Source organism: Rhinoderma darwinii, chromosome 3 (genome assembly GCF_050947455.1).
Source record: "Rhinoderma darwinii isolate aRhiDar2 chromosome 3, aRhiDar2.hap1, whole genome shotgun sequence".
NCBI classification, from domain to species: Eukaryota; Metazoa; Chordata; class Amphibia; order Anura; family Rhinodermatidae; genus Rhinoderma; species Rhinoderma darwinii.
Window position 1 is genome coordinate 220,777,233 of NC_134689.1, and position 13,872 is coordinate 220,791,104.

At 40.5% G+C, this 13,872-nt stretch overlaps 1 protein-coding gene across 1 annotated transcript in view; it reads right to left on the bottom strand.

Annotated features, from left to right (window-relative positions):
* The window catches only part of CAMK1D (calcium/calmodulin dependent protein kinase ID), a 380,920-nt gene that overhangs the window by 43,239 nt on the left and 323,809 nt on the right, over positions 1–13,872 (bottom strand). The window contains exons 7-8 of the mRNA XM_075857414.1: positions 9,499–9,611; positions 1,861–1,939 (exon numbers count right to left, since the gene is read on the bottom strand). Of these exons, the coding sequence (XP_075713529.1) occupies positions 1,861–1,939; positions 9,499–9,611 (192 nt within the window). The remainder of the gene's footprint in view (positions 1–1,860; positions 1,940–9,498; positions 9,612–13,872) is intronic.

Below are 13,872 nucleotides of genomic sequence, written 5' to 3' on the forward strand. Positions count from 1 at the left end.
AGTGGCAAGATGTGATGGAGTCTCATCTTCATGAAAGTTTATACAACTGTATAGATTTTTTTTATTAATGTTAGTTAACCCTAATGGATCCTCTGTCGCAGATGTGAATAGAGCCTTAAAGAGTATGGTGCCAGCCGTGTCTACCACCAAGTTTAGAAATGACAGCAGGAGAGGTGGCCGGGAGTGCCATCATTGGAAGTATGTGATAAGTGTTGTCTAATTCTAAAATTTGCCTTGAATTATTTTTGGGGGGGATGGGAAAAAAATCTATTTTGACTTTGTTTTTGCAGTTTTTTTTTTACGCCATTTCATTTGTGGCAATATGAGATTATTACAAACGTGGTCCAATGCGATTATTTGGTCTCCGATTTAACGCGTTGGTATACTTCTGTTATCTGTTATGCTCTGTTTTTAACTGATCAGTTTCATGTCCTGGACTTCTTTTGCACAAGTTCAGTAGATTTCGATGAATTCGTCAAACGGAATGAATAACGCTAACACACTGAAGAGATCCAATAACTATCATGTTAAAAAAAAAATGGAAAGGACTGTTCCATCAGGTTTCCCTTTTTTTGAGACCAAGAAAATTGCGCTGCAGTCCACTCTATTGATTCTGCAAAAAAGAAACTAAAACCTGATGGAACGGCTTTGAACTGACGCAAATACAGATTGAGGCTCTATTCACATCTGCGCAAGAGGCTCAGTTTGGTCCACTGTCGCCGATTCTGTTGTTTTTGCTGGACAAAATAGCGCAGCATGCTGTGCTATTTAGTTTAGCAAAATAACGGACACAATTGACGGAACTCATTAAAGTCCTATGACGGAGCAGAACAACAGAAAACCCGAACCCAGATGTGAACAGAGCCTTAAAAACATTTATTGAACACAATGGGTGTTTTAACTGAAGCGTTTATTTCCATTTTTCAGTTCTTTTGACAGAACAGAAAAGCAGAAATCACAATGCAGATGTGAACCCAGCCTAAGGCTACTTGCACACAACAGTATTTTGCATCTGTATTTATAAGCGAAATCCAGGACTGGAAAATAAACAGAAAAAAAGTATAATGGAAAGATTTGTAAATCTTTCACGTTTTGGAAACATTCCAGATTTTGACTTACAAATACTGATGTAAAATACTGACCAAAAGAATACCATGTGAAGGGGCCTACGTGTCTTCAAGAAATGCTACTTTATATGTTTAATGCACAGCTACTGAAGTTGTTGCACTAAGCTGAATTAAACATTATGAAATTGAAATATTATAATGTGCTTCTTTAATGTGCTGCATCCATACTTTGAACTCCTATATTAGAACGTAGAGCAGATAACAGAGTGGGGGGACCCCCTATAGTACAACCATATGCCCAAATAGGGCATATGAAAAGAGTTGCCTTGATGAGACAACCCCTTTAAGGCCTCATGCACACGTTGCGTAATTTGATGTGAAAAGTCTGCATAAAAACCGCAGATAAACGCAGGTTATTCCGCAGGTAAAATCCACCTTAATATTGCATTTTTAGGTGCGTTTTTACATCTTGATGCGGACAACGGTGCAGATTTTATGCTGCATATTTTAGTGAGCTTTTTTTTATATAATCTAGTCAGATATAATTTTGAGATGGAAACGCAAGATACAATTTTAAAATCCGCACAACAGATCAATTTCTGTGCAGAAAAGCTCTGCAAGGTGTAGTAGAGATTACTTAAAATCTAATTTACTTTGCTGGTACTGTATTACACTGCGGATATGCTGCAGCAAATCCTCACGTAATACACACCATGTGCATGTGGCCTAAAAATTCCTTATTATTTCCTTTTCAGGAACATAAAGCAACATAAGCTCAATAAAGTCTAGTTACCATGGGTGTCTCAGGGCCTGTTCACAAGTGTATCTCTTGTTGGGATCCTTTTCCATCAAATGACTGATAAAGTCTTTAGCTGTTGGAATAAAAAAAATAAAGCGTTATATGGAACAATTGCTGAATTCTACTCTGTGATATAAGGCATCTGGTTCTCTCTTTTTTTTTTTTCTTCTTTTTTTTTTTAAATTCAGCTGGAAATGTACAGTTTTTCTGTCGTTTTATTTTTTAGAATATTAGATACTTATTTTCAAAAGATATGTTAAGGTAAACCAAAGATCATGATCAATATCATGTCAAGTAATCCTCGGGCTGCTGTTCAAGTAACCACAGACCTTGTTATTCTGAAAGCGTAGCAAATGTGCTTAATCTTAATCTGCTGTGAGTTATTAATCCAGAACCTTACTTTTTGTGACTGTTTTATTACTGGCCATGTGTTTTATTACACTACTGTGCTCAATCTGTTAAATTATATTGTAGGACAACATCCATAGTGAGCAAAAAAGAAAAATAGTGGCTGGTTTAAAAAAAGGTTTAAAAGTGTAAATTAGGCTACATTCACATCTGCGTCGGGTTCCGTTCATGGGTTCCATCTGAGTTTTCCGTCAGGGGAACCCTTGAACGGTAACCAAACGGAAACCATAGCTTTCCCTTTGCATTACCATTGATTTGAATGGTACTGCTTCCGTTGCTAAAGGTTTCCGTTTGTCTCCATTAAGTAAGGTTTCCATTTTTTCGGCGGAATCAACAGCGTAGTCGACCCTCCCTCTGTCAAACGACTTAAATGCTGCGGTCGCTATTCACCGTGTCATTTAAGAAGTTAAATGGCCCGGACTGGAGGTTTCTTCAATCCTAGACGTTGCAGTGGGTGCCCGGCTGTCATTCACAGCTGGGCTCACACAGTGATTGTGTGGGCCCAGCTTCTGTGCCCACACGATCACAATCACGTACATGCGCGGCAGAATGTGCGAATGGTTGCCTTTCCACGTGATTATGATCGGAGCTGTTAAATTGGTTCTCCCATGGAACAAAGTTCTAATTAAATTATTCCCTATATAAAACTAATTGATCAACCAATTGGAAGTGTTTTTTTTTTTTTTACTCAATAGATTTTTATTGAACATTTTTCCAACATACAGATTAACAAACATTTTGCATTCCAATGCTAACAGTGAGAAATACCCGTAAAATCCTACAGATATAAAACAAAAGAAGTCGTACAATACAAAGAAATAATACAATATACATGAATTAAGACCAGATCTCTCGTTCAATGTCCTAGCCTACGAAGGTGTCTCAGACTCTAGGAGATATCACTACGGTGTTTCTTCTAGTTAGCAAAGTTGTAAACGCTACCCAACCATGGACCCCAGTCTTTCTCATATTTAGGAATAGAATGACCCCTGTGTGCCATCATTTTCTCATGCGAGCATGTACTGTTAATATGGGCAATAATTTTCGTTAATGGAGGAATTGTCTGACTTTTCCAACACCGGGTTATTGCTAATTTGGTCACAATAAATATATGCGCTGCGATTACTCTGTATTCTCCCGGAAATGTCTTTGAGATTCAGAAAAAGCAATGCTAACGATGGTGAAGGATCAACTGTAATTCCTGTAATATCAGACAACAACAAAAATGCAGCCTTCCATAGATTTTTGAGTGACGGACAGGCCCATAAGATACGTAATAGCGTCCCCCTACCCCCACAATTTCTCCAACAGTGGTGAGAGGCAGTCGGGTATATGCGCTGGAGCTTATCTGGAGTGTAATACCATCGGAGTATTGTCTTCATTACTGACTCATAAAGAGTACATTTCAAATGTTTCGCTATAAACGTAAGTGCATAAGACCATGTTTGTGCAGAGTATTCATTTGTGAGTTCCTTTTCCCAGGCCAAGAAAGGGGAAGATTTTTCAAATATATTCTTAGATCCCAAAAGGTCATAAATGGGACGCAATCCTTTAAGATGCGTCCCGGTTTGAGACCATATTCGGAATATCTCAGTGTTAGCTGTAACCTCAAATGGGCAATCCGTTTGTAAAAGATGCCTAATTCTAAGGAATTTATAAAACTCAGTGTTTGAGAAAGATACCAAACTTAGTGTGTAAGGAGCTAAATTGTACTATTTGGTTGTTTTCGAAGAATGATGTCATCTGTGTCAGACCTCCCATTTTCCAAGGTCGGAGATCCAAATCAGTGAGAAGAAGCTCTAGAGCTTCTATCGGTGAATTGGGGAGTAGAGAAAATGAAGATGTACTACACAAAGAGTGGAATTTTACCCAGTTCTGTAAAGAAGTGGATAGAAAATATGGCAGGGATATATTTGTAGATTTAGGGTGCAGTTTTACAATTAAAAGGGCTTTTAAATTATGTATAGGTGATATTGACGTTTCAATTTGCACCCAATGTTGGGAAGCATCTCCCTCCCACCAGTATTTCAATTGCGATATCTGAGTGGACAGATAATAGTGGTGAATATTAGGTAAACTTAAGCCACCCTGTTTTTTCCCTTTATTCAATAAACGAGCAGCTATGCGCGGTCTACTCTTTTGCCAGACAAAAGAGCTTACCAACCTGTGTGCTTTATTAAAAAAGGACAAGGGCATTTTAATCGGCAATGTCCAAAACAGATATAATAACTTCGGAAGTACCAACATTTTAAAGGCCGCAATACGACCTATCCACGAAACTTCATGTATTTCCAATTTTTTCAAATCTAGTTCTATTTGCGCTAACATAGAACAATAATTGGCCTGATATAACTGTGAGACTTTAGGAGTGATTTTTATTCCCAAGTATTTAATATGCGTTTGTTGCCAATCTAACGGAAACCTCTCCCGCATATAACCCAGGTCTAACAATGAGCAATTCAGGGGTATAGCTTGTGATTTTCCCATATTAACTTTATAAAATGCTAGTTGACCGAAATCCTGAATAATCTCAAATGCAGTTGCTAACGACTTTTCCGGCTGTTCTAGAGTTAATATGATGTCATCTGCATACAGGGAAATGCAGTGAGATCTATCTCCTATTTTTATCCCGTGGATGTCATGGTGATGTCTAATAGCCTGAGCCAATGGTCCTATGGACAGGACAAAAATTAAAGGCGATAATGGACAACCTTGTCTAGTCCCGTTCGTTATCCCAAAGTCCTCAGAAAGCGCACTATTAACTAACACTTTCGCCGATGGACTGGAGTATAAAGCTTGAATTGCAGTTGTAATAGAGCCTTCAAAACCCATTTCTTCTAAAACCGTGAACACAAATGACCATTTAACCCTATCGAAGGCTTTTTTAGCATCTAGAGTTACCATAACAGCTTTAGTTCCTTTTCTGTTCACATAGTCTAAGATATTGAGAACTCTCCTGGTGTTTTCCGGGGCTTGTCTACCTTTAACAAATCCAACTTGGTCTCTATTAACTAGTAGTGGTATCACCTCTGACAAGCGGTTTGCCAATACCTTAGCATAAATTTTTAAATCCGAGTTAAGGAGGGAAATGGGCCTAAAATTCTGTGGTGAGTCAGGCGGTTTCCCTGGTTTGGGAAGCGTCACTATCACTGCACTCAGCATTTCCTTTGGGAAAGAACCCTCCGAAATGGCATGCTTTAGGGTTTCAAACAAATGGGGGAGGAGAGGCTTTTCAAAAGTTTTATAGTAGATACCAGATAAACCATCAGGTCCAGGAGCTTTATGTAGCGGGAGGCAACTAATTATTTTGGATATTTCCCCCTCTGACAAAGGGAGGTTTAAATGCGCCAATTGTTGGGACGATAAACGTGGAAGCTTTAGCTCTTTTAAGAAATCTTTGACAGCCCGTTGGACCGGATGTGGATTTTCCGTATGTGGTTGCAAATTATAGAGGGATTCATAGTATTCTTTGAATTTTTGTGCTATATCCCCAGGTGAGTATATTTTAGTGTTTCCTAGAGGATCTTTAAGGAATGGTATCCCTGGCCTTTAATCTATGTTCCAAAAGCTTACTGGCTTTATTATCTTGAGAGTAGTATTGTGCTTTGACGGATTGCAGGTTTTTTTCATATTTGTACATCAAACAGTCCTTCAATTTAATTCGAAGATGCCACAGTTTCTCAGTGTTAGCTAGGGAGGTGTCAGTTTTATTCACGGCTTCTATAGTACGTATTTGTGCTATTGTATCATCAAACTGCCGATCCCTTTCTTTCTTTGCTCTATGACCCCATTTTATAAAAAGGCCTCTCATGTATGCCTTGTGGGCATTCCAGAGAACAAATGGGTCTCGTACCGAATTTACATTTAATAGAAAATATTCCTCTAGGCCTTTGCGCAATTCCTCCTTGAACTTAGGATGAGACATCAGATATGCATTATTTCTCCATAAGAAATGTGATGGTGAGTTATGGGCTTCATTTACACATATAGTAATAGCAGCATGATCTGACCATTTAATCAGTTCAATAGAGGATTTTTCCACTTTTTGTAATAACGAGCGCCCTACCAGAAATAGATCTATGCGAGAATAAGACCTATGTACAGGTGAAAAAAAGGAATAATCTCTTTCCGAATCGTGTTGGATACGCCATATATCATACATATCTTCCCTAAGTAAAACAGGAGCTAGAGACTGGGATTGGGTTCTATGCTCACTCGTGGAATCTATTGAAGGGTCATGTATGGTATTGAAGTCCCCACAAACTACCAATTCCCCTCTTTTAACTTTTGTTAATTTTACGGAATAGTTTATTTAGGAAACGGATTTGGTGTGCGTTCGGGGCATAGACAACCACTATGGTAAATACCACGTTGTTCAATTCTCCTATCTGGATGATATATCTCCCACCCGGATCTAGGAAAGATGAGATAGGATTGAATGCGACTGTATTTCGTATTGCTAGAAGTACTCCTCTCTGTTTTTTGGTGTGGTGAGAGAGAATAACCTTGGAGAATTGAGGATGTTTTACTCTATGTGCATCTTGTTCTAGTAAATGGGTCTCCTGTGCACATAATATGTCGCATTTCAAGGAAAGAGCTTCTCTCCACATAAACGCTCTTTTATGTGGACTATTTAAACCTTTTACGTTTAGGGAGACAAACTTAATCATTGTAATATATTAGGATCTCAAGAATGTAGGTATGTGATATCTTGTTATATCCCTTTAGTCCTTTGAACTTTGTATATTGAAATGTATGGAAGGAGAATATAAAGCACTCTAGCCCTACCGAGAATAATATTGTATACAACCATGTAAGTGACCATATATCTGTTATGTTAACCTCACCTTTCATCACTTTACTAGTCACGAGAGATCTTAAACATACAAACACATATGGGTGTCTATTGACCCATGAAATAGAGTCGCACCAACTACACAAACATAAACACATATACAGCTGAATAAGCTGTTGAAAAATGGTGGGACAAATTCTCAGGGCTCGAATCCCAAAGACATGCCAGAACTCCAAACGGCAACCGTCATACGTTGTATTATTATTTTTGGCTCTTCAGCGATGTAGTCCCTTTCTTGGTGGCACCTTTTGCCACTCCTGCTCCAGGCAAGTGGGGTGCCCCCCCCCCGTTCTTCTGTAATCTCCGGGACTGGAAGATTTTTAGAATGCAGGAACTTTCTTCCTTCCCCCAGTGTATAAATAACTTGCAGTGTTCCATTATGGCGTACCAAAATTTTTACAGGGAATCCCCATCTGTAGGCGATGTTGTGCTCTCTTAAGATTGCAGTAATTGGGGATAGGTTTTTCCGCATCCGAAGAGTGGCTGATGATAGATCCGCATATAACTTGATATGTTGATATGGTGCCGGTATATCTCCCAGTGACCTAACCGCTGCCAACAATGCATCCTTGACGTGGTAATAATGGATCCTGATCAGTACATCTCGGGGTAGAGTGTCCGGCAGGTGTTTCGGACGTGGCACTCTATGTGCCCTATCGATTATAATATCTGTATCTGAACTCTTCGGTAGAATAGCCATCATAAGCGCTTGCACATATTTAGTAAGATCTGCAGGCTGAATATCCTCTGAGATACCCCTAATCTTCACATTGTTCCTTCTAGATCTGTCTTCAAGGTCTATGACCTTAGCTTGAAAATTTTCGATTTCTGCAGATAAGTCAGAGTGTGACTCTACTAGATTATTGTGAGAGGTAGCGAACTCTCCCATTTTGTGCTCAATATGATGTATCCACTGCCCCAGGCCTTGTAGTGTAGCTGTAATAGGAGCCAGTAAGGCAGTGAATTCTGTGTGTATGGAGGCACTAAACGCCGTCAACATCTCCTTCATCAAAGTGCCCGATGCCGGACCATCAGTAGTGGGTATGTCCCTGAATGCCTTTACCATTGAAGACGACCCCCGGGGTTGAGAATCTCTCTCTCTTACCTCTGAGTCTCGTCTTGCTTGCCCCTGTATCTTAGGACGCCGCGCCTCCGGACTGTGTGAAGGGGAAGATGGCGTCGACCGCATGGCTTCTTCATCGCCGACTTCCTCCAGGGACTCCGCTGCCAGAGGGCTGTATCGGGACCCTGGAATTATCTTCTGCGCAGCTCCCCGGGAGTCTGCTAAGGTGAGTGGAGATCTTTTGCCGCTTTGGTGAGAGGCAGAGGAAAGTGGCGAGGTTGTTTTTCCCGGGCTTAAAGTGGAAGGATAGGTAGTGAGGCCAGCAGCCCCGTCCTCTCCCTCACGGTCCTTCTCGAAGTAGAAGTCCAATTTGCCTTGTTGTTTAAGACCTCTCTTGCCTCTCGTCATCATGAGTAGCTATGTCTGCTTTTTAGAACTCCAAGAGAATATTAGAAGAGCCTTGCGTTGTAATTAGCTTTATCTTTGCCGGAGCTCCAGAATCAAGCTGCCATGTCTCTCGGCTGCCAAGCCACGCCCCCCTTTGGAAGTGTTTTTAAAAAAAAATATGGATCCAGAGATACAGCAATTCTTACCTTAGTTTGACGCCCCATGCTGTTTCTACTGTACGGCTTTTTGCACGTCCTTCCAGTGATGCTTTCGCTGGAGGACACGCATGCGCAAATAAACTGACTGTGCGGCTTGATCTACAGTGGCGCATTGATCTACAAAGTGTTTTCTATCTCTCACTCGTACTTGGTTTCTCACTGCTTTTCAAAGAGAAAGCTGAGAATTCACAGTAGGAGAGACACTTGCAAGCAATTATGGGGCTTGCAGTAAACGCCCTCTCTAGTGCCATCATGTGTGCCTCCTCTCAATCCCTCCCACAATCTCTCCCGTTCAGAGCGGAACAAATGGGGAAAGAAGATACATGAAAGAAACCGAAAAGGTATATTTCATGCAAGTTATACATTTGTAACAATTGCTATGAACATTTATACCACTTTAGGAGCTTTTGGAATCATAAAGTTGTGAGACAACCCGTTTAAATGAGTCCTCTTCCCAAAAACAATTGTCAGCTGCTATTTTTTAACTTTATAACGAGAAAATAAAAGCACTCATTTATCAAAACTGTCTAACAGAAAACCTGGCCATGTCGCCTATAGCAACCATACAAAAATCAGCTTTCATTTCAAACTGCTCTGGAAAATTGTTGCTTTGGGCAACAAGACCAGTTTTTCGGTTAGTTAGTTTTGGCAAACCCTTCATCCTTGAATAGTTAAAATATGTATATCAGTGTTTAACTTACCTGAATCTGATATATCATCCCAATATGGAGAGTCAAATTCATAATCTGCCTTCAAAATCTGTTCAAATAATTTCGAATCATTTTCATCATAGAATGGGGGATACCCACAAAGTCTGAAATAACAGATACATATAATATGATTACCAGCAAATTGAATTCAATAAAAAATATTCATGATTAATATAACCTAATAATCATAATAACATAATATATCAGTGAAATTAATTTATATAGAAAATATGATTATATTTCAATGGGCGGTACTTAAAGTAAATTTATTGGTCAACAGTGGCCACTCCTCTTCCCGCTGGGCCCATTTTTTGGAAGAGTGGCAAAAAATAGAAAAGTTGCTAAATTTTTGCTCAAAAAGCATGTTTTTGCACAAATTACAACATTTCTACACAAAAAAACTGGCGTAAAGGGCTTTAGAAATTCCCCCCAATTTATGTCCAGTGTAGCATAAGCCATTTTCTTTTAACAATACTGTAAGTGTACAATGAATTACATAGTGGATGTAGTATGTGATGATTACTAATAAAATTATTTACACAACTACAGTGCAGTTACCGGTGTACTTTCGATTACAAAGTATAAACTAATGTATTTCCATAGATTGCTGACAAATAATTTATGCAAGTATAGTTAGTACATAGTAGTCTGTAAAGACTACTATAACCCAGCAATGTAAAATATATACTTGGTGTTCTACAATAAGGCAAAGCTATGTAGACGTTTAAAAAAAAAAAGAAAAAATTAAATAAAAAGCAATCTGTATAAAACAGGCTTTTGTTAAAAAATAACAGGAAATGTCAAACTCAAAAGAACTCGTCTGACTAACATACTTTGTTATCAATGGTGTATTTGACAAAATGTACAATAAACCAAATAAAACAGTCTGGAAGTAATTATTATACATTACTAACTGGCATTAGTGCACGTCAGATAAGTATATTCTTGGATCACAGTGTGTATGTGTGCTAAATTTCCGGTAATGGATGATGCTAAGCTATTTGTTCTAAATATAGTCTATTATTCTCAATGAAAGGCTCGGATATTCATACAATGCTGTATTTATTTGTAAATTATGCCACTATCCTCTACTCTATTGAAAAATAACGTGTTTGGGCAGAATATAGAATATTTCTATCGTGACTATATCTATAACATATATGATTGCTACTGGCCCAGAACTTGAAGGAGCACTAAAGGTGTTTTGTTTTTTTCAACCCCCCCCCCCCCCCCCCTTTGTAAATGTATTTTAGTGTATTATAAATGCGCATTGACTTACCTGGTGCTGTCTTTCACTGAACACAGCTCCCTTCAGGGCTGCCGCGGAGTCACGTAATCTGCACTCTAAAACTCGAAATCTACAGCGTCTACTGTAGAAACCAGAGGTTTGTCTCGCAATGCAAGTCTAAGGCCTCATGCACACGACCGTGTTCGGTCCGTGATATACGGTCCGCATGTCGGCCGCATGTCCCGGACCGAACACAGTGCAGGGAGTCGGGCTCCTAGCATCACACTTATCTATGACGATAGGGGTCACTGCCTGTCCGCGGAACTACTGTCCCGTACTGTAATCATGTTTTAGTGTGTGACAGTAGTTACGTGGATAGGCAGTGACACCTAGCGTCATAGATAAGTATGATGCTAGGAGCCCGGCTCCCTGTACTTTGTACGGTCCGGGACAAGCGGCCGACATGCGGACCGTATATCACGGACCGAACACGGTCGTGTGCATCAGGCCTAAGGCCTCATGCACACGACTGTAAAAACTCCCGTTATTACGGGTCGTAATTACGACCCGTAATAACGGGCTCGTAGACTTCTATTGGCCACGGGTACCTTCCCGTTTTCTTACGGGAAGGTGCCCGTGCCTTTGAAAAAGATAGAACATGTCCTATTTCAGGCCGTAATAACGGCACGGGCAGCCCATAGAAGTCTATGGAGCTCCCGTAATGACGGGTGGCTACGTGTGTGCACCCGTCATTACGGCAGCGTTGCTAAGCGACGTCAGTAAATAGTCACTGTCCAGGGTGCTGAAAGAGTTAACTGATCGGCAGTAACTCTTTCAGCACCCTGGACAGTGAATTCCGATCACAATATAGAGCAACCTGTAAAAAAAAAAAAAAAGACGTTCATACTTACCAAGAACTTCCTGCTTCTTCCTCCCGGCCGTTGCCTTGGTAACGCGTCCCTCTCGACATCCGGCGCGACATCCCTGGATGACGTTTCAGCCCATGTGACCGCTGCAGCCAATCACAGGCCAATCACATGCTGCAGCGGTTACATGGACTGCCGCGTCATCCAGGGATGTCGGGCTGGATGTCAAAAGAGGGACGCGTCACCAAGGCAACGGCCGGGTAAGTATGAATTTCTTTTACTTTTACCTCGGAAAGGGCTGCCCCTTCTCTCTATCCTGCACTGATAGAGAGAAGGGGCTGCCGATTAGTGCAGTGCAATTTTGCATCGAAAACGTGCCCGTAAATACGGGTGGAATACTGGTGACACCGGAACCGTATTTACGGGCACGGGTCCGTAAATACTGGTGCAAAACGGGTCGAATACGTGTGACACCGGACCCGTATTTACGCCAGTATTTACGGGAGGGAAAAAATACGGTCGTGTGCATGAGGCCTAAGAGACTCACATTAAGGCTCTCGCTCATAGGTTTGCATTGAAGGCCTGACTTCCGGTCCTTACAGCAGACGATGTAGGATACAGGGAAACAGAATGAAGCTTATCCGACCCCATTGTGGCCTAGAACAGAGCGGCGTCCAGTGAATAACGACTTTTGCTTAAAAAAGTGACAACAGAAAGTGCAACCACATTAGTTGTCACTTTTAAATTAGCTTCTCAGAACCTAAGTATAAACAGTCTTTCTGTGAACATGTTTTATCACAAAGTGACGGTTTTTCTATCACTCTCTGAGATGCTATAGTTGCAAGAAAATGTAAGTGAACCCTTTGGAATTACCTGGATTTCTGCATTTATTTTTGAATATTCTTTATCTAACCCTTCAAAGTGTATTATAGTTTCAAATTTAAAGTGTAACTAAACTTTTAAAAAAACTTTTGACATGTCATAGTGACATGTCAGAAGTTTTGATGAGTGGTGGTCTGAGCACTGAGACCCCCACCAATAGCTAAACTGTTTCAGCAGAAGAGATCAGGTAAGTACTGTGTTACTTCATTTCTGATTGGCTTTGCTCGGCTTTCCTCAGAAAGCCAAGTGGTGTAAGAGCTCAATAGAATGTCTATGAGTCCTGTCATCAGTCGCTTGGCTTTCTGAGGAAAGCCTACCAGAAACTAAGCAGCACAGCGCTGGCCCGGGAGCTTCTCCCGCTTCGTTTTAGTGATCGGAGGAAGTCTTATAAAAGTTTAGTTACACTTTAAAGTTGTAAAAGGTATAAATTTAGGGAGATCACGCTCAGGTTATTTTATACATAAATGCTGGCTAGTGGCTATGCTTTTTGAAGGTTAGCATAGTTATTTAACACCTTGTTTTGTCAAACAGATAGTGAGTAGCTTAGGCCAATACGAGTACAGTGGAAGTGTCTCAGACTCATAGTGTAAGATGCACTGCAGCCATGTTGGGGCAACACAGAGGGGACAACAAAGCGGCGGCTCTACGGCAGAGGGGTGCGCAACTGGAGGGCACCAGGTAATATAACTCAATATACCCCATCATATTTCAAATGTTGTCACGGGACCGGAGGGTCGTTTAATGATCGTTCTGCTTGTGAATGCAAGAAAACGAGCACTGATCGACGTGCTGAATCGTCAATCAGCGCTCGTTTTTCTGGCCAGTATCCAGCCATGAAAAATGGCCTTTAGACTTCAGCCATTTTTATCTTTGCATTACACAAACAAATCTACAGTGAAGGAAATAAGTATTTGATCCCTTGCTGATTTTGTAAGTTTGCCCACTGTCAAAGTCATGAACAGTCTAGAATTTTTAGGCTAGGTTAATTTTACCAGTGAGAGATAGATTATATTAAAAAAAAAAAACAGAAAATCACAGTCAAAATTATATATACTTATTTGCATTGTGCACAGAGAAATAAGTATTTGATCCCCTACCAACCATTAAGAGTTCAGCCTCCTCCAGACCAGTTACACGCTCCAAATCAACTTGGTGCCGGCATTAAAGACAGCTGTCTTACATGGTCACCTGTATAAAAGACTCCTGTCCACAGACTCAATTAATCAGTCTGACTCTAACCTCTACAACATGGGCAAGACCAAAGAGCTTTCTAAGGATGTCAGGGACAAGATCATAGACCTGCACAAGGCTGGAATGGGCTACAAAACCATAAGTAAGATGCTGGGTGAGAAGGAGACAACTGTTGGTGCAATAGTAAGAAAATGGAAG